Source organism: Arvicanthis niloticus, chromosome 24, assembly GCF_011762505.2.
Source record: "Arvicanthis niloticus isolate mArvNil1 chromosome 24, mArvNil1.pat.X, whole genome shotgun sequence".
Lineage (NCBI taxonomy): Eukaryota > Metazoa > Chordata > Mammalia > Rodentia > Muridae > Arvicanthis > Arvicanthis niloticus.
In genome coordinates, this window is record NC_133432.1 from 26,082,614 (window position 1) to 26,103,938 (window position 21,325).

The following is a 21,325-nucleotide window of genomic DNA, read 5'->3' on the forward strand; positions in this document are numbered from 1 at the left end:
AAAAATAAAAAGGGACCAATGGAAAGAGGAAATCTCTCTTTCTACCACCTACAGGGCAAGTCTTCCTAAAAAGAGACCTAATTCTAAATATGCCTCAGTATAAGTAGGTCATCACCTAATAACTGCTAGGGTGTGGCTCACACAGCCAACAACAAAAGCAAAACCAAAACCCAAATCACTGGGCAGTGGTGGCGCACACCTTTAATCCCAACACTCAAGAGGCAGAAGCAGGTGGATCTCTGAGTTCGAGGCTAGCCTGGTCTACAGAGCAAGTTCCAGGGCAGTCAGGGCTACACCAAGAAACCCTGTCTCGAAAACCCAAAAGATAAAAACCCAGAAAAGATCAGCAGGACAGGCTGATGAAACAAGCAGAATAGTAAAGCCGAGATGACAGGGACTGGCTTGCATTATTTAGTCAATCTCAGCCCCACAAGCCTGCAGTACATTTCAACGCCTGTTGAAAAAACATGACTTACTGTTTTAGATTACAGCACTTGAAACAACAACAGGAAAAATTACTATGAAATGCATCCTACGTTTTAAGAAAGAAAGAAAAAAAAAGCCAACCCACTCAAAAATATGAGTGTGGATTTGTCTTTAGAGACATTCTCCCTAAATCGAATGGCTCCCACATCATATCCAAGTTCAAAGCAGAAACTGGGAATCAGGAGCCTGCGGTCTTACTTCCGTGTGAGTTTTCTTTGGGTTTTGCCTTACTGACAACACAGGTCTGACACTCTTCCCTGCAGGGCACAAGTGCCAGGACTACAGATGTGTGTGCCAGCCCCTGCTTGAGGCTTGAGGCTTGCCTTGAGTTTCCCACTGACCCCTTAGTGGCTCCCCTCCCCTCTGCTGGACCTTCCTGGTGAGTCCCTGGTCTTTCTTCCTCAGAGACTACGCTCCTCTTTGGTGCAGTGGCTGTGTGGATTTTTAGTATACCAGAGATACATGTAAATGTGTGGCAAGATAAAAGGTGCATTTGGTGAGAGGGCGGAGTTCCCAGTACTGGAGTGTTTCCCCAGCAGAAGAGACTCCAAGCTTGATAACAGAGATTTTAGTGTGGAAAAAGAAAAACAGGAGCGTGAACATGGTATCTCTTTCTGTCTCTCACTCCCTTTAATGCCCAATCTTGCAGCCCCCGGGGGAGGAAGGACCAGGAGAGACTGGAGGCTGTTGCCTAGCAACGACAGGCACATCTGGATCGATGGGAAAGGCTGGCGGGGCGGGCAATGCTCCAGCCCCCAGCCCAACTCTCTTTGACTGTCTCTTTGATCTCAGCTGGCCCAGCAGGAACCTGGGGGGGGTGCCCAGGGTGGACTGCCTGATTAGAGTCAAGTCAATAGAGGGAATTTTCCAAAATGAGACTGTGTGGAAAGAGGAGGCATCTGCTCCAGACCCACCAACACTCTCCCCAGTGAGAGAAAGCCACTCACTGTCTGGCCAGTACTCACCTCTCCTGCCATAGCTTCTGAGTTGATGCATTACCTGCCAACTTTTATTTGTTTATTCAGTGTGTGTGTGTGTGTGTGTGTGTGTGTGTGTGTGTTATCTTCAAATATATGTATATGGTATATGCAGGTGTGTGTTATGTGCAGGTATGTGCAGGTATGCATGTATGGTATATGCAAGTGTGGTGTATTCGTGTGTGTGTGTTATGTGCAGGCGTGTATATATGATATGTGCAGGTATGTGTGGTATGTGCAGCTGTGTGTGTGTATGCAGGGGTGTATGCAGATGTACATGTATTCAGATGTTGGTGCTCAGAGCTCATTCTTTTTTATTCAGTCTGAGGCCACAGCCCATGGAATAGTGTCGCACACATTTAGGGTAGATTGTCCGGCCTCAATTAACTTAATGTAGAAAAATTTCTCACAGATGTGTCCACAGATATGTCTTCAAGATGATTCTACATCCTGTCAAATGACAATAAAAACCACCCCAGGAGCCCAGGCTGGCCCCCAACTAATGATCTTTCTGCCTCAGCTGCCATGTGCTGGTATTATACATAGATACCACCACCATGTCTAGCTTCCTCCCAAGTGTGACTTTTCTCCAGGGACAAAGAGACCAATCCCACAGAGGCTCATGAGGGAAACTGACAATCTCAAGAAGAAGGATCTGGGCAGCTGGTTTCTAACCCATTTCCCGTTCTCAATCCAGCTTTCCAGTATAGCCTGGGATTTTCTTATCCTGGGGGTAGTGGATAAGGAGAGCTGGGACAGACATGCAGGCTCCTCTGATTTCATGCCGGTGTCAGCCCTGGAGTCCTGTGTGGATTGATCCTCACAGACATGACCTGGTACCATCTGCTAATAGCCCAGCCCTTCATGGTAGTCTAGCCATAAGTCACCACCTTCCCCAACTGAGTTGAAGCTGGTCCTTGGCCCCTACCAGATTGCCCCAAAACTTCCTTCTTGTGCCATCAGCTGTAAGAAAGATCCCCATCTAGAAGGTGCCAGCATCCATAAAGGCCACAGAGATCTCCAAGGAGGAGGAAGTTGGTTACTCAAGAGAGACAGCATCCTTTGTTTCCTATGAGTGAAAGGGAGGAGGAATGACCAGTCACTTGCTCATTGGTTTGGGTTTTGGAATGCTAGTGTGTGTGTACTCTGAGTGTGTGTGTGTGTGTGTGTGTGTGTGTGTGTGTGTGTACATTCGTGTACTAGCTTATCTGGCTTATAGGACTTTAAAGTTTTGTTTCTCAAATGGCATCCACTTTATTTTTAAAGTGTCTCATTGAGCCTGGCTCACTGGCCAGAAAGTACCAGGGATTACAAATGCACACTACCTTACTCAGCATTCTGTTTGTTTGTTTGTTTTGTTCTGTTCTGTTTTATTTCTCAAGACCTGTAGCCCTGGCTGTCCTGGAACTCACTCTGTAGACCAGGCTGGGCTCGAACTCACAGAGATCCACCTGCCCCTACCTCCCAAACCCTAGGAGTAAAGGCATGTGCCCGGCTCCACACCTGACTTTTAAAGAACATACTGAGGCTTGAACCCAGGTTCTACTGCTTGCCATGAACTTTGTCAGCTAAACCATCTCTCCAGCCTTTATTTTATTTTATTTTATTTTATTTTTGAGATAAGCTTTCATTTTTCCATGCTGACCTTGTAGCTGAGGATAATGTTTTGTTGGTAAAAAATTATTTTTACATGTATTTATTATGTTGTGCATGTACGTGTACATATATGAACATGTGCACAAACACACGTGTGCACATGCCACAGCACAGCCTACACATGGAGGTCAGAGAAGGAGAGTTATTTCTCTCCTTTGAACTATGTGTGGGTTCTGGGGACCAAACTCAGGCCATTAGGCTTGGTGGCAAATGCCTTCACCTGCTGTCTTCTTGATTGCCCACTGAGGATGACCCTGAACTTCCGATCCTCCTGCCTGCACCTCCCAAGTGCTGGGATTACAAGTGTACATCATCACTCTGAACCTACGCTGTGTTGAAGGAGGAACCCGGGGCTTTGTGCATTCTAGGCAAGCTCCATACCTAGCTTGAGCACATCCTAAGCCCTCAACTCTGGTTTCAATATCTGTCTACTGATTGCTTTGTATGGTGTTCAGCAGCCAACATTACCTGTTCTGGTCTATCCTAGAGTCTGTTAGCCTAGAGTGTGGGGTGTCTGCCATCTTTGGTTGATGTTGCTTGCTAGTCTGAAGTCCTGACTTGTGGGGTCTATCCCATACAAAGCTCTGCATAGCCAGCTCTGGACCTCAGGAGTCTGCACAGATGTCATCTGAGCTATATGGCCCAGACCGTACCTCCTTAACAATCACATGGCAGAGGCCCCTCGGCTCCAGGAACCTGCCATCCAGGCTTCCGATCTGGGAATTTAAGTTGGAAACCCTAGGCTGGGGGAGGAGCTAGGCTAGAAGACAAATCATTCCTATCTCATTCAGAGACTGGGCTGGACATCAGACTTGGGAAGAGATGGCAATGTAGTTTATGCAAATGTCAAAGGGACACAGACCGGACGTTGGGAGCAAGGATGACTTCCACTGAAGTCCCTGAAGATGACAGTAGTGAGATAAGACGTGAGCTCCCCAAGGCCCACTACAAACACAGGCTAGCGGTACATTACAGTTGTTTGTTTAGCGGGTGTGTACCATGACACAAACATGTGGCGGTCAGAAGACAATGTGTGGGGTCAGTTCTCTCCCCCCCACTATGTAAGTCAGTGTCTGAACTTAGGTCTTCAGGCTTGGTGGCAGGCAGTTTTACCCACTGAGCCATTCGCCTGCCCCAGGTTGGAGTTTTGCCGCTGTTTATTTTGACATAAGGACTCATTCAGCACAAGCAGGTCTTGAACTCACTATGTAGCCAAAGATGACATTGATCCTCCTGCCCTCACCTCTGAGTGCAGAGCTGGTCACAGATGGCTGCCCAGTGTGACAGCCCCCACCAGACCCTAAGGACACGAAGATAGATGAAGTTGACTACTCTCCTTAGAGAGACCAATGACAGGCTGGGGACTGTAGCATGTCTGTAATCCTAGCACACAAGAGGCTAAGACAGAAGAATCGCAAGTCAAGTCCAGTTTGGGAAATTAAACGTGGTGGCACACACATGTAGGCACAGCGTGGTGGCACACACATGTAGCCCTTGCATTTGAGAGGCAGAGGTTGGTGGACCTCTGTGAGGCCTGAGTCCAGCCTGGTCTACATAGTGAGTTCTAGGGCAGCTAAGGCTACCTTGTGAGACACTATCTCAAAAATACGGCTGGGGATATGGCTTAGCTGGTCGAGTGCACAAAGCCCTGGGTTGATCTTGAGTACTGAAGACACTGGGCGTGTTGATTAGTGCCTGTAATCCCAGCACTCGGGAGCTAAAGTCAGAAAAATCAGAAGTTCAAAGTCATCCTTGACTACAGAAGGAGTTCAAGGCCAGCCTGGGCTACATGAGACAGTAAACAAACAAACAGTCAGAGACAGAACATATTGGAACAAGAACAAAAGTGATGTAGTGACCCCAGTGGCACATCCTCCAGGAGGACATACTTTAGGAAGCCACTGGAGGTGGCACCTGTCCCTTCTGGCGGAATAAATGGAGGAGTCGGACAGTCCAGACTCAAGGATCAGTAAAGGCCAGTGTGTTCTGAGTAGCACAGAATATAGCAGGAAAAATGGGAGCTAGCCTGAGGCTGGATAGGTTGCCCAAACCCACACGGTACCAAAACAGCCTATGCTTTCCTCCTGGGCTGCGCATGTTCACCTGCTCTGCCTGCCTGCCTTGGGCCAGCATCTCACCCCTGCTTAATAGCATAGACTGAGTCTGCAGAGAAGTGGTCAAGCCAAGCCCTGGCCCAGGCCCTGGTGGTTGGACAGAGAGCTCTGGAGTGAACAGGAGAAGACAGGGACCATGAAGCATGCTGCCAAGGCACAGCCCTGAGATACCAGCACTTGCACACGCCAGGCTGCCTCTCTCTCCCCCAGGCTCCCACCTTGGCTCCAGCCCAGGCCATCCTATTGCAAGATGCTTCCGCCAAGATTTTCCTCTGGTTCCAGCTGGGGCCCCAGGAAGCTCCAGCCACTGAATAATTGAACGGAAGCTGCTTGGTCTCTTTTCCTCCCAGCTATAGCAGCATCTTTTGGAGTGTTGGGTAACACACAGCAGCTCTGGCTGTTCCCCAGAGACACCAAGGAGGCCAGGAGGAAGCCTCTGTAACCCTCTCACCGCCAGGAGACTCCAGCTCTTACAGATTACTGTGGGATCTCCTCCACCTTCTCCCCAGCGCCACCTCTTTCTCTTCTTTCTCTTCTCCTTAAGTCAGGACCTCATGTAGCCCAGGGTGACCCCAAATTCTCTGTGTTGCTGAGGATGGCGTTGAACAGTTGATCCTCCTGAGTGCTGGAATTACAGGTTTGTGACAGACAGCATGATCCATTTATGCTGCGCTGGGTTTTATGTGTGCTGACCTACATTGCCAGCAGAGTGTGTGTGTGTGTGTGTGTGTGTGTTTCTGTGCTTGCTTGTCTTGAGATAAAGGCAGACAAGGTCTTACTCTACTGTAGTCCAGGCTATCCTGGAAGTCACTATATGGCACAGGCTGGACTTGAACTCATGATCTTACTGCCCCAGCCTCCCAAGTGCTGGAACTGTAGGTGTCTATCATCTGCTGGAACAGAAATTGCACATACATCAGTTTCTCCACTCTTCATAACCTCTTCGAGAGGAAGGATTTATGTTAAGCCCTGTTTTATAGATGAAGAGACAGGGTGTTGGAGTCTCTGTACTCTGGAGTCTGAAGCAGAAAGATCGCACACCCAAGTTCAGAGTAACCCCATAAAAACCCATGAAGAAAACTGATCTCAAGGACAACCTGGGCACATGAGACTCTGTTTCAAAGTTTTTAATCTTAAAAGAGAGTTTCAGGCCATTCTTGGCTACATAGTGAGGCTCTGGAGACAGACAGACACACGGAGGAACAGACAGACAGACAGGGAATGATAATCTCACCTCCAGAGATTTGAATCTGAGATACATCACAGGTTGACTGACGAATAAAATATAGGACACCCAATTAGATCTGAACTTCAGAGAAACCTCAAATAATTTTTAGAAGCCTGTCCCAAATACAAACTTCATGAAATTCAAATTTTACTTAACTAGGGAACTCATGTTTTTATTTGCCAAGTCTGACAACATTTCACAGCTCTTAACAGAAGTCTCAGCTAGGTGTGACCTGAATCCTCTTCAATCCCTCAAATGCGTGGAGACAGGGGTCTAGCCACCTGTGTCTTCCAGTCTCCCTTCCTCCCAGGATGATATTTTTGTCGATGTAGCTGAAGAGACCTTGGACTTCTGACAGCCTGTCATGTCGACTTAAACTGGGTGTGTGGTCATTGAAAGTCCCCCAGTGCTTCCTACATATAGTCTTTCTAAACTCGTTCTGTCTCATTCCAACTTTAGACAGTTTGGGGACCCAGATTGGACATGTGCTGTTTCTGTTTCTCCAAATCCCTTTTCTACCTTTCTGCACTCATTGCTTTGTTTCCATCTGTTCAGCCATTTGGGGCTGTGACTCTATTCACGAGCTCTTCCAGACTGTGTCCTCGGTGAATCTGATCTTCGGGGCACTAGATCGTCCACTCACTAAGCAAGCATGTGGGGAAGGACAGAGCACCGTGGTCCTCTGCTAGAAGCCTACACCTAATTTGAGTACAAATGAATCAGCCAGTTATAATAGATCAAAAGACTGGGTACAGGGCCCTTATCAAAAATGCTAGGGGACAGAGTGCTTCCAATTTCAATTGTACGTTTGAAGATTTTAGAATTGTGTGTGTGTGTGTGTGTGTGTGTGTGTGTGTGTGTGTGTGTGTGTTGAGCTCAGTGTCTTATGCAGACTATGTAGGCTCTCTACCACTGAGCTATATCCCAACCTATGATTTTTTTAAAGATATATTTATTTTATGTATATGAGTACACTGTAGCTGTCTTCAGACACACCAGAAGAAGGCATCACATCCCATTACAGATGGTTGTGAGCCACCATGTGGGTGCTGGGAATTGAACTCAGGACCTCTGGAAGAGCAGCCGGTGCTCTTAGCTGCTGAGCCATCTCTCCAGGCCCCCATCTTTTTTTTTTTTTTTCTTTTTTTTTTCAAGACAGTGTTTCATGTATCCTAGGCTAGTCTAGAACTCATCAGCCCAGGGTGACCTTGAACTTGTAATTCTCCTGCCCCCATCTCCCAAGTAGCAGAATGACAGGTATGCACCACCAATCCAGGTTTGTGGGATACTGGGGATAGAACCGAGGGCTTTACACATGCCAGGTAAGAGCTGTACCAACTGTGCCACATCTCCAGTCCAAGACTTAGAGAGACTGTGTGTGTGTGTGTGTGTGTGTGTGTGTGTGTGTGTGTGTCTGTGTGGGTGTGTGTCTGTGTGCGTGTGTGTGTCTGTATGTGTACATGTGTATGGAAGCCACATTTGTGTCTGTCCACTTTGGTTTGGGGGTTTGTTTCTTTGTTTTTGGCTGGTTGGTTGTGTTGCTATTGTTGTTGTGTTGTTGCTGTTGTTGTTGTTTTCTGAGAAAGTATCTCTAACTGACCCGGAGCTCATCAAGTAGGCCAGTGAACTCCAGATATCCACCTGTCTCCACCTTCCCCAGGTTGTTGTGCCTATAAAGCAAGCACCTTACACGTTAGGTTATCACCAAACTCACTTAATAGAGTACTTGGTTTTTTTTGTTTGTTTTGGGTTTTTTTGTTTTTTGGTTTTTTTGTTTTTGAAGCAAACTATGTAGTCTTACATACTTACATAGTCTAAACTGGCCTTGAACTCACAACCTTCCTGCCTTACCCCATACACACACAAACACACCTACTCACACTGGGATTACAGATATGTACCACCATGCCCAGCCATTTATGTTTTATGTACACCTTATGCACATAGCCCATAGATTATTCTCCGTTTTAAATCAGTTTATGCCTGTGCGCATGCACACAAGCCACAGTGCACCTGTGGCGGTCAGAAACCAAGCCGAGAGCATTGGAGGATCTCTCCTTCCACTTGTGCATTCCAGGGCTCAAAGTCAAGAGCATCTGCCTTGGCAGCAAGCAGCTTTACCTGCCGAGTCGTCTGGCCAGCCTTGTTGGTGATTCTCCACAGTATTTTTAGTGTCTGTGTTTATTCCACAGTCCATCACATGATTCTAGGCATAAAGATCATGTTGACCCCCTCCTCCAAAAGTTGCATGTTTTAGACTTTAGGATTGGGACTGTTGGCGGTGTTTTGGCTTATATCAGCACAGTATGCCCTTCTTGAGTCTCACATGACTTGGTAAAAGATGATGCCAATCAGGCATGTTGGCACATCCATATAATCCCAGCACTCTGAAGTTCAAAGTTATTCTCAGCTATACATGATTTTAAGGGCAAGTCTGGGCTACGTGAGACTCTGTGAGACAAGGGGACATGAATATGTCAGGCAGTGCAATGACCCACGCCTGTAATCCCAACGCTTGGGAGGCTGGGCAGGCAGGACTGATCAAAGTAAAAGTTGGCCAACCTAGATTACATACAGAATCTCAAACCCATTAGGACTACAGAGCAAAACTATTTCAGGCATCTCAAAACAAGAGATCGTAAAGATAGGTTCCAGGGGCTGAAGTCTCAAAAGTTCCTACAGCATTCAGGCCCCCACTGCATCGTGAGTATGGGATCTGCTCTGAGAAGCTAGGGCAGTGCTCCCCCAGTTCTAAGGGCTCACGGCCAGGAATGGTAGCCAGACATACACTGAACAGACAGACATACAGTGACCCAATGCCATATCAGACACACCAGAAGAGGGCACCAAATCCCATTACAGATGGTTGTGAGCCACCATATGGTTGCTGGGACATGAACTCAGGACCTTTGGAAGAAGAACCAGTGCTCTTAACCACTGAGCCATCTCTCCAGCCCCAATGTCATATCAGACATGTGGGTTGAAACTGCAGGGGAGTGAGTGATTCAAACCCCCCACCTAGATCAAGACTTCCATGGGGAAGTAATATTTGGGCTGGACTCCAAAGGATAAATAGAAGCTCCTTGGGTGGAAAAGAAGAAAACAGAAATTTTAACCCAGTTGAGCAACCCGAGCAATGACCAAATAGGGGAGTTAGAGGCTAGGAGCTGGTTTAGAACAGAATGTGGCAAGAGGTAAAATCCCAAGATGGCAGTATAGCTCAATGGTAGAGCCCCTGCCTAGAATCCCCCAGTGAGGGGCTGGGGGCGTGACTCTGCAATAGAGCCTCTGCCTAGAATCCCCCAGTGAGGGGCTGGGGGCGTGGCTCAGTGGTAGAGCCTCTGCCTAGAATCCCCCAGTGAGGGGCTGGGGGCGTGGCTCAGTGGTAGAGACCCTGCCTAGAATCCCCCAGTGAGGGGCTGGGGGCATGGCTCAGTGGTAGACAGCTTGCCAGGCATGGGAAGAACTGTGAATTCCATTCCCAGCACAAGGAAAACTAAGAAGACAGAACAAGGTGAGTGTGCAGACAGCAGGACTGACTGTGCCACGTGTTCTTACCCCACCCACCTTTTGTAACAGTCTTTGATTTGTTCCAGTTCCGTTCACTGAACTCCATTTATGTAGGCACTTGACTGATAACAAGATTCAGAAGCTCCAGGGCTACCCTAGGCTTGTAAATCCACAGTGACAACAGCAAGTGACAAGAGATTGGAGAGGGTGGCACCAGCCATCAGGATGCAGAAAGGCTTCTTAAAGTTGACTGTGCCTGTGAGTGTGGCTGGGAGTCTGTAGAGAGAGCATCCTAGAAGCTAGGCATGGTGGCTACAACCTGGAACTATAGCACCCAGGAGGCTGAGGGTGGGCAAAGTGAATTGGTGGCCAACCTGGGAGACGTGGCAGTTTGAGATCAGTGTGGACTATGGAGTAAGACTCCATCTCAAAAACAAAGAGCATTATGGGAGAGTGAGCTGCAAGTTGGCAGACCTGGAGGTAAGAAAGAGGGAAGATATATGACGGCAAGGTTGTGCCACAGTGATATGCCAACATAACAGGCTATTTGAGTCTAATATTGAGTCAAGACGTGAGTCGGCTAATGTGGCCCGGGCTGATGTTCCATGTTGTTCATGGAAGATGAGGGGTCTGAGGGCAGGGAGGCCTGGCAAGATGCTGAGATGGGGGACAGAGATGATGTCACAGGCGAGAATAAGTAGATTAATGGGAACCATAGTGAGGTCAGAGGTGATGGATCAAAATTGTGTGTGTGTGTGTGTGTGTGTGTGTGGTGTGTGTGTGTGTGTGTGTGTGTGTGTATGTGAGTGGGTGGGAGTGTATGTGTGTATAGATGTGTGCATGTTGTGTATGTGTGGTGCGTGTGGTGTGGTGTGTTTATGTGTGTGTGGTATGGTATGTTTATGTGTGTATGTGTGTTTTGTGTGTGTGTGGGTGTATGTGGGTGGGTATGTATGTAGATGTGGGGGGTAAATGTGTGTGTATGTGTGTGGTATGTGGTATGGTGTGTGTGGTGTGTATATGTGTGTGTGGTGTCTATATATGTGTGTGTTTGTCTATATATGTGTATGTGTGATGTGTATGTAGATGTGGGGGATAAGTGTTTGTGTATATGTGTGTATGTATGTGTGTATATGTGTGGTGTGTGTATATGTGTGTTGTGTGTATATATGTGTATGTGTGTATGTGTTGTTTGTATGTATGTGTGCATGTGTGTATATGTGTGTATGTGTATATATATGTGTGTATGTGTATGTGTGTATGTGTTGTGTGTATATATGTGTATGTGTGTATGTGCTGTTTGTATGTATGTGTGTATGTGTGGTGTGTGTATATGTGTATGTATATGTGTGTTGTGTGCATATATGTGTATGTGTGTATGTGTTTGTATGTATGTGTGTATGTGTGTATATGTGCGTATGTGTATGTGTGTATATATGTGTGTATGTGTATATATATGTGTGTGTTTATGTGTATGTGTTGTATGTATGTGTGTATATGTGTGTATGTGTTGTTTGTATGTATGTGTTTATGTGTGTATATGTGTGTATGTGTATGTGTGTATATATGTGTATATGTGTATATATATGTGTATATGTGTGTATGTGTTGTTTGTATGTGTGTATATGTGTGTGTTGTTTGTATGTATGTGTGTATATGTGTATTGTGTGTATATGTGTGTGTATGTGTTGTTTGTGTGTATATGTGTGTATATGTGTGTATATGTGTGTTGTGTGCATATATGTGTATGTGTGTATGTGTTGTTTGTATGTGTGTATATGTGTGTGTTGTTTGTATGCATATGTGTATATGTGTATGTGTGTATATGTGTGTGTGCCACTGAGGAGAACTGAGTTTGAGGTTCAGGGCTGTTCCATGGGAAGAGGTGGGAAATTATCTAGGTTAGAGACGAAGAGGGATGAGTTAGGATTGTGTCTCAATTTCTTGTTGCTGTAATAAAATACTCTGTCAAGGGCCAGAAGTTATGGCACATGGCTTTTAATCCCAGTGCTCAGGAGCCACAGGCAGGCAGATCTCTGTCCATTTGAGGCCAATCTGGTCTACATGGCCAGGTCCAGCTCAGAGCTTTATAGTAAGATCCTGTCCAAGAAAAAAAAAAAAGCATTACTCTGACGAAAGCAACTCAAGAGGTCAAGGATTCATTTGGCTCACAAGTCAATGTTAAATTCCATCCCTGCAGGGAAGTCGTGGTGTTGAGGAGTTGAAGCAACTGGTCATGTTATATTCACAGCCAAGAGCAGAGAGCAATGAATTCAAGCACACGTGACAGTGCTCAGCTCACACCGTCCACCCTTAAACAGTTTGGGATTCCCTGCCTAGGAAATGATGCCACCCACAGTGGACAGGTCTTTCCCACTTCAATTAATGTACTCAAGATAACCACCAACAGACATGCGTACAGGCCAACTCAAGCCAGACAGTCCTTTACTGAGACTCCTTTCTCAGGTGATTCTCGATGGTGTCAAATTGACAATTAAAACCATCACAAGCAACTTCCTTCTGTAAGTCTCCAGAAGCTCACCCATCATAAGGAATGTGGATGGTGTTCCTAGCCACATTTGGGGATCAGAGACTCAGACATACACGGGTAGTAATATCCTCAGGGTCACACAGCAAAGAGTAAAGGAGCCTGGTCTATAACCCTGTTGGTGAGATATCTGTCCAGGCCATTTTTAAAAAAGCTAACTGGGGCTGAGGTAATAGCTCAGTTGGGATAGTGCTTGCCTGGCATGTGCAAATCCCCAGAGGAGTGAGAGGAAAGAGTGTTGTTGAGATGGCTCCAATCTATACATGCCCAACCCTTCCCTCTATCCTTTGCATCCCACACCCTGAGAATGAGACCTTCAGTTGCTTAGCAACTAGCAGAGCCTTGGAGAAAGGACCCGGAAATAGCTTAGGAGGCGGTTCCCTCTGTTAAGATAGAGGTCGAGTGTGTGTGTGTGTGTGTGTGTGTCGAGAGTGTGTGTGTGTGTGTGTGTGTGTGTGTGTGTTTTCTACTTTTGGCCTACCAGTGTCAAGGCTTCTTGCCTCCAAACCAGGCCTCTGCTCTACCCCTAGCACTCAGAGGACATGGCTCTCTAGAAAGCTAATTTTCCATGTCACCTTGGGCAGTCCTTGGGAGCAGTATTTCCAGAACAAAGGAGAGGTGCTCCTATTGAGACTACCCCCTGCAACGTTAGCTTTGGAAGAGTTAGCCAGATGCAGTGAAGACTGAAACTACACCCAGAGTGAAAAGAGAATGAAAGGGGAGAAACCCCCATTCCTGCAGGGTTGCTGTGGATGCAGGCTGGAAGTCAGCAGTACACTGAACAAAGCTACAACAGTGTGTCCTGGGCGATGGCTGGTTTAATCTGAGCCCGGTGGCTGGAGATGCAGCCAAAGATGTTAAGCACTTACCTGGCAGGTACCAGGTCCTGGGTTTGAGTGCCAGCACTACAAGCAAACAAAACAGCTGAAGTTGGACTGGAGAGGCAGTTCAGTGGTCAAGAGAACTTGTCTGTTGCTCTTGCAGAGGACCCAGGTTCAATTCCCAGATGGTGGTTCACAACTACCCATAAACCAAGTTCCAGGGGATTCTCTTCTGACTAACTCAGGCACACATATGATGCACATACATACATGTAGCCAAGACTTTCACACATAAAATAAGTTCTTAATGTCTTTTTATTTTAGTTTTTGTTTTTCTCTTTGTAGCTCTGGCTATCCTGGAACTCTCTCTGCAGACTCAGCTGGCTTCCAACTCAGAGATCTGCCTGCCTCTGCCTCCCAAGTGCTGGGACCAAAGTCATGTGTCGTCAAATCCAGGAATATTTTTTTTTTTTTAAGGCTAAAGCTGTAACTCAGTGGTAAACTGCCTGCCATTTATGAAGTCCTGGGGTTTCATCCCAGCACAAGAAAATAAGATTTTTGAAATTTTATATTCATAGGCCCTATAGGCATGATGGCGCATGCCTTTAATCCCAACACTCAGGAGGGAGAGGCAGGCAGATCTCTGAGTTGGAGGCCAGCCTGGTCCACAGTGAGAGTTGCAGGACAGCCAGGGATGCACAGAGAGCCCCTGTCTCAAGAAAAACAAAACAAGCAACCAAAAAAAAAAGACAAAAAAGCAGGGCAGTGGTGGCGCACGCCTTTAATCCTAGCACTTGGGAGGCAGAGGCAGGCAGATTTTTGAGTTCGAGGCCAGCCTGGTCTACAGAGTGAGTTCCAGGACAGCCAGGGCTACACAGAAAAACACTGTCTCAAAAAAAAAAAAAAAAAAAAAAAAAGAAAGAAAGAAAGAAAGAGAAAGAAAGAGAAAGAAAAGAAAAAAGAAGACAAAAACAAAAACTTCTGTGTCATTTATTGGGTTGTGTGAGCATGTGCTACATACAGTTTCGGTATATGAAGGTCAGAGGACAATTTGCAAGAGTTGGTTCTCTCTTTCCATCGTGTGTGTGTGCGTGTGTATGTGTGTGTGTGTGCGTGCGTGCGTGTGTGTGTGTGTGTGTGTGTGTGTGTATGTGTTCTGAGTTTTGAACTCTAGCCAGGCTTGGTGGCAAATGTCTTTATCTTTTGAGCCATGTCAGTAGTGTCATATAAGATTTTCTCTAAAGTTATTTGGGACTGGAGGGACTGGAGCATAGCGGGGGTAGAGCATTTACCTAGCATGGACAAAGCCTGGGGTTCCATCCCCTGCACTGCATAAACCGGGTGTGATGGCGCATGCCTGTAAATCCCAACACTTAGGAGACTGAGAACTATCAGAAGTTTAAGGTCACGCTCGACTACATAGCAAGTTGGAGGCCAGGCTGGGCTATATGAAACCTTGTCTAAGGAAAAATAAGTGAAGGAAAAACAAAATACAAAGATCTGGCCTGCACCCACCCACTGTACAGATGGCGAAAGAGTGGTGTGGAATACATTCATGTCCTGAAGTGACGGTACCCGCCCCTCCCTCTACAGCGTGAGAACAAGCGGATTAGGGCCACGAGTGGGCCCTAAACCTCCAGGATTAAGTCATAGAGAGCTCAGCCAGTGGCCAAGAGGTGAGTGACCACCCCACCTTGTGATTTATCTGTCCCGCAGGGCACGCCGCCGAGGACCTGTGTCATGTCCTCCACCGTGAACAACGGGGCTACCGGCATGCCAGCTCCGCCGGACGCTGCCAATGGCTTCCCGCAGCCCGGCGCCTCGTCCGGGTCCTGGCCGCGCACGGAGGAGGAGCTGCGCGCCGCCGAGCCGGGCTTGGTGAAGCGCGCGCACCGGGAGATCCTGGACCATGAGCGCAAGCGGCGCGTGGAGCTCAAGTGCATGGAGTTGCAGGAGATGATGGAGGAGCAGGGGTGAGTAGGGCGTGGCGGGAGGGGCGGGGCCAGATGAGATGTGGGTGGGGCGAGATCAAACTGTTCGAGACTTGGCGCTGGAGCTGTCAGAGGCGGGGCTAGGGCGTGGTGAGCATGGTGGGGCGTGGCTAGCAGTGGCTATGCTGGAGGTCGGGGGCGGGGCTTATTACAGCATGGCAGGGCAGACACAGACAGGTTGGATATAGTAGGCGGAATCAGAGCAGAATGGGGCGGGGCAAGACCAGAGACTGAGTACCTGGTGAGGAGGAGTCAGAGTAGAGGCGTGGTTGGGATGTGCTTTATGCTTGGAGAAGTGGGCAAGGGCGGGGCCTACCAAAGGGTATGGTTGGTATGTGGTTGTAATGGGTACACCCAGTCTATGCAGCCGTCCTGCACGCACTGAGGCTGGGTGCAGAGGGAGGGGCGGGGCTAGGCATAGTGTCTAGCAGGAGTAAGGAAGGATAAAGCCAGAGCAAGAGTGTGGATGTAAGTATGGAGGCACGGGGAGGAATGGCAGAGTAGGGGTGTAGCTAAACTCTCCAGAAGGGCGCCTGGATAGGGAATGAATGGCTTTACTTCCGGGAGAAGTGCGAGGCTATTTGTCTGAGCTCTTGGCAGTGGTAGAGTTGTGCCCAGGGACTTTGTGTGGCAGAGCAACGTAAGAGGAGGCCGGAGAGGGGTGCAGCCAGGACTGAGATGGGCTGCACGCTAGAGTTTGGTGCCCCAACAGTGGATGGGGGGAGGCTGTGGGGCATGGCTGTTCTAATTGAAAGGACCTGCCCTGGATGTGGTGGAGCTGTGCCCAGAATATTGGTGCAACAGGGTGGGGCGTGGCCTAGACCAGGACTAAGCAGGGAGCTTGGCCTGGCATGGTGAGTGGATCTAGAAGCAAAATTGGGATGTGGCCAGGGCCTGATCAGGCTTGTGGCAGGTGCCACATCTGATGAGGCTGATTGAACGTTGATCCTAGTCTACAATGCTGGCTTTGGCAGGGTCAACAAAGGTTGGGCAGAGCAAGGGAAGGGTTGGAATAGGGTTGAAGTGTTCAGGGAGGGCTGGGTGTCTGGGTTGGAGCCTGGTGCTGAGTCTGAAGGACACTGGGAAACAGCAGCTTAATCCTGCAAGGAAGTAGGCTGTGGACTAGCTAAGCAGAGCCAGAAGCCTAGCTGGTCATTTATTCTTTAGACGAGGCTCCAATTCACAGAAGCCCCAGGAATGCATTCCCCATGCCCTGGATATACCCAGTGTTGAAAGCATAAAGACCTATAAACATAAATAACAACTCAAGGCCTCAGTTTCCACAATCTATAAAATGGATAGAGATGCCGAGCTAGTCAGGCAAGAAGACAGAGGTTTTTCTAAGTAACCAGGCTTCCTGCAAAGTCACCATGACATTTAAACTGTGGTTTCCCCTTAATCTAGTCATTGAGCTGGATGGTCCTGGGCTCAGAAGTCACTCCTGGCCTGAGTCACACGTGCATACCATGCACACACACAGACACACACACAGATACACACATACAGACACATGCTTGCACACACACAGAGAAATGTGCATGCACAGATATGCACGCATGCATGTATACACATCACATGCATTCACACACATTAAATAAATAAAAATTTACTAACCTTGAACTTTGCTATATAGACCAGACTGGCCTCAAACTCTAAGATTCCCCCAGCTCTTCCTTCTAAGTGCTGGGATTAAAGGCAACTATGCTTGACCAAAAATAAATTAATAAATTAAAAAAAAAAAAAACTTTTAAAATTGTTTAGTGCCAAGTTGGTTTAGTGAGACACTCCCACTCCCAATGGACACAGGCCTGAATATGGGAACCTGACTAGGATCTACCAGCTCCAGAGACAGCCCTTGGCCTCTATCATATGACACACTTCAAATTTCAATAAAACTCAGGCCTTGGGCTGGGGCTGGGGTTTAGGATTGCTTATGTCTAAAGCCCTGGCTTCCATTCTTAGTACTACCTAAGACCATGTGATGTGGCACATTGTCTACAGTCCCAGCACCTCAGAGGGAGATGCACACAGATCGGGGATGTGAGATTGTTCTTGACGACACAGCCAGCTTGAGGTCAGCCCGGACTATGCGAGAACCTGTCTCAAAAACAAAGACCCAGGGAATGAGAGTATACGCCTTTGATCTCAGCACTCAGGAGGCAGAGGCAGGTGGATCTCTGTGAGTTCAAGACCAGCCTGGTCTACAGAGTGAATTCTGGCATCCTGGGACTTGAACTCGGGGCCTCTGGAAGAGCAATCAGTGCTCTTAATGGCTGAGCCATCTCTCCAACCCTTGTCTTCCATTCTAAAGAGTGGAAACCCTGGAGGCTATAACCCAAGACTCATTCACTAACAGCCCCAGAAAACTGTTAGTGCCACATCGGGCATGGACTGTGTGTGCACAGCCCTGAGGGGCAGCCTGTGACCCCAGCCCTGAGACACTGAGGCAGGGGTATTAAAAGGTAGAGATCAACTTGGATTGCAAGTGAGTTACAGGCTAGCCTGGGCTACACAGCAAGACACTGTTTTAAAAGAGGAGTTGGAGAGCTGACTCAGTGGTTAAGAACCCTAGCTGTTCTTCCAGAAGACCCAGGTTTGATTCTCAGTACTCACATGGTGGTTCACAGCCATCTGTAAGTCCAGTCACAGGAGATCTCTTACCTTGCTCTGGCTTCCTTGAGTACCAGGCACACATGTGGTCCACAGATACACAGACAAAACAGCCATACTCAAGTAAGAATTAAAACTTTTACAGTTCGTACCATGAGCTTAATAATAAACAGTATTAAGAAGGAGGGGGCTGGAGAGTTGGCTCAGTGGTTGAGTGTTGTGGCCCAAGCTGCCCTATGTTGGGCGCCAAAAATGTTGAGAGTTGCACTGTCCCACGCTTGGGGGCCAAAATGTCAGGGACCACTCTATCAATGTTGGAACCCACACTGCCAAAAGCCTTGGGGGCTAAATTGTTAGAGCCCGCACTGCCCCAAGCTCTGGTCCTCGGGTTGGGGTTCAGCAAGAGAGAGAGTGAGGATGGACTCGAAGAATGGAGACTAGACAGAGTGTGATTCAGTCCCGTTTATTCTTCAGTCTCTCTTCCTAGTCCAAGTCCCAAGTCTTGAGTTCCTAGTCCCTAGTTCCTAGTCCCTAGTGCCTCCAAGTTCCAAGTTTCCAGTTCCAAGTTCTAGTCTCGAGTCTCATCCAAGTACAAGTGTCTAATCCAAGTTGCCTGTCTCGAGTCTCAAGTGCCTACTCCAAGTGCCTAATACTTAATAATAATTTCTTCTGTCTACCTCTCACCTTTTATATGTCTCACTTCTAAGCCATGCCTTTAAGTCATGCCCTTAGGTCTTGTCTCTAAATCTGATCTCTATGTCATGCCCTTAAATTACACACCTTTAAGTCTCACACACATGCCAGGTGGTGGTGGCGCACGCCTTTAATCGCAGCACTTGGGAGGTCTGAGTTCGAGGCCAGCCTGGTCTACAGAGTGAGTTCCAGGACAGCCAGAGCTACACAGAGAAACCCTGTCTCGAAAAACCAAGGGAAAAAAAAAAAAGTCTCACACACCCAAGAGAAAATCCTGGGTATCTAAAACAAGATGTTATCAGAGTGCACTCAGTTGTTGTAGGCTATTGTAATCAAGTCTCTTGTCAGGGTATATGGCTCAAGATGGCTGCAAGGACGATAGCCACCTTCTGTCGGCTCCCCACAGTTGAGAGTGCTGACTGCTTTTCCAGAAGTCCTGAGTTCAATTCCCAGCAACCACATGGTGGCTCACAACCATCTGTCATGGGATCTGATGCCCTCTTCTGGTGTGTCTGAAGACAGTGACAGTGTACTCATAGAAATGAAATAAAGAAAAGGAGAAGGGAGGGAGAGAGGGGAGGAGGGAGGGAGGGGGAGAAATATAAAATACAGAGAGGGGAGAAAGGATGACAGGGAGGGGAAGGGAGGAGAAAATAAGGGAGATGAAGGAAGAGATTGAACGAAGCAGAAGGTAGGTGGGGAGGCATGGAGAGTGAAGGAAATGGGGGGAGAGTGTACACTGAGATAGAGTAACAAACCTATAAAACAGTAGATGCCACTGTAGTGTGGGCAGTGAGCAAGGGCTGGAGAGCAGGTGGGGGTGCGCTGAAGGAGTGACCTAGGGTTAGCGGCAAAGCCCTCATGTCCCCTGTTCCCCACAGGTACTCAGAAGAGGAGATCCGGCAGAAGGTCGGGACATTCCGGCAGATGCTGATGGAGAAGGAGGGCGTACTGACCAGGGAGGACCGGCCTGGGGCCCACATGTGAGTATTTGCCTGAATGGTGGTAAGGGAGGATCCATCTCACACTGCAACTGGAGGAGGACTAGGAGTGAGGGGCAGGAGGTGTTGTCCAGATGCGCCATTAGGGGATGGTGAATGAAGGATTTCATGGACAAGGTACAGACAACTGAGGATCCCTGAGGGCCATTTGCTGCCCACCTGGGTCCTGTCTATGGGCTACCAGCCAGGGGACTTCTGCAACCAACTGACAGTGTGGCCACAGGCTAGCTACAAGTTAGTCAGTAAGTTGGTTATTCCTACCTGTAAAATGAACTCCAGAATAAGCATGGGATGTGCCCTAGATTGTAGAAAGCCAAATGTCAATGGGCTGAGGGTGTGGCTCAGTGGTAGAGCCCCTGTCTAGAATCCCCCAGTGAGGGGCTGGGGTGTGGCTCAGTGGTAGAGCCCCTGCCTGGAATCCCCCAGTGAGGGGCTGGGGGCGTGGCTCAGTGGTAGAGCCCCTGCCTGGAATCCCCCAGTGAGGGGCTGGGGGTGTGGCTCAGTGGTAGAGCCCCTGCCTGGAATCCCCCAGTGAGGGGCTGGGGGCGTGGCTCAGTGGTAGAGCCCCTGCCTGGAATCCCCCAGTGAGGGGCTGGGGGCGTGGCTCAGTGGTAGAGCCCCTGCCTAGAATCCCCCAGTGAGGGGCTGGGGGCGTGGCTCAGTGGTAGAGCTCCTGCCTAGAATCCCTCAGTGAGGGGCTGGGGGTGTGGCTCAGTGGTAGAGCCCCTGCCTAGAATCTCCCAGTAAGGGGCTGGGGGCGTGGTTCAGTGGTAGAGCCCCTGCCTAGAATCCCTCAGTGAGGGGCTGGGGGTGTGGCTCAGTGGTAGAGCTCCTGCCTAAAAAACCCCAATGAGGGCCTGGGGCTCAGCCTTAGAGCACTTGCCTAGCATGCTGGAGGTCCTAAATGCAATCCCCAGCATGGGAGAAAAAACTGTAGAAAATGAAGAATTGAAGAGATGGCAAAGTGTAGCCCAGTGCTGTGCCTGACAATGTACTCAGCAAATCTTCCAGGACACATTCAGAGGGTCCCCCTTGCTAATGGTCCTTTCCCTACCTGGTACTGAGGCTGTACAAGAAGCTGGAGGGGCTCCTGGTCTTTCCCTCAGCAGTGGCCCAGCTCAGAAGCAGATGCCTTCCTGAGTCCCCAGACTTCTGTCCACTTTTGTTCTACAAAAACCTACTTAATGATTTCAGGTTCTGCGACAGAATGATTGCCATGCTACACAGTGAGTTCAAGACCAGCCTGGGATATATAAAAAGACCCTGACTCAAAAAAAGAAAACCCTCTCCAAGGTTCTATGAGCAGTTCATGGTCGCTAGGAAAGAAACATTTAGGTTTTGTTCTACCATTTATTTACTTATTGTATGTGCATCTGTGTGACTGTGCGTTAGTGTACATGCATGCGAGGGTGTGCATGTGGAGGTCAGAGAACAGCTTCTGGGAGTTAATTTTCTCCTTCTACCATGTGGGTGTTAGGGATTGAACTCACGTCATCAGACTTGGCAGCAAGTGCCTTTACTCACTGATCCGTCTTGTTGGCCCACGAGATGAAAAAAAAAAAAAAACAAAAAACAAAAAAACATTTTCTTTAGTGGGTGTAGCCCCTGTTAAGTTATCCTGCAAGTAACTCCTCTCTCATGGGCCTGTGTGCAACCTTAATGAAACACACTGGATTAAAAAAAAAAAAAT

At 48.2% G+C, this 21,325-nt stretch overlaps 1 protein-coding gene across 2 annotated transcripts in view; it reads left to right on the forward strand.

Annotated features, from left to right (window-relative positions):
* The window catches only part of Srrm3 (serine/arginine repetitive matrix 3), a 69,137-nt gene that overhangs the window by 14,278 nt on the left and 33,534 nt on the right, over window positions 1-21,325 (forward strand). For both annotated transcript variants that reach the window (XM_076923195.1, XM_076923193.1), the window contains exons 2-3: window positions 15,057-15,313; window positions 19,516-19,617. In XM_076923195.1, coding sequence (XP_076779310.1) covers window positions 15,081-15,313; window positions 19,516-19,617 — 335 coding nt within the window. In that variant the 5' untranslated portion in view covers window positions 15,057-15,080. The remainder of the gene's footprint in view (window positions 1-15,056; window positions 15,314-19,515; window positions 19,618-21,325) is intronic.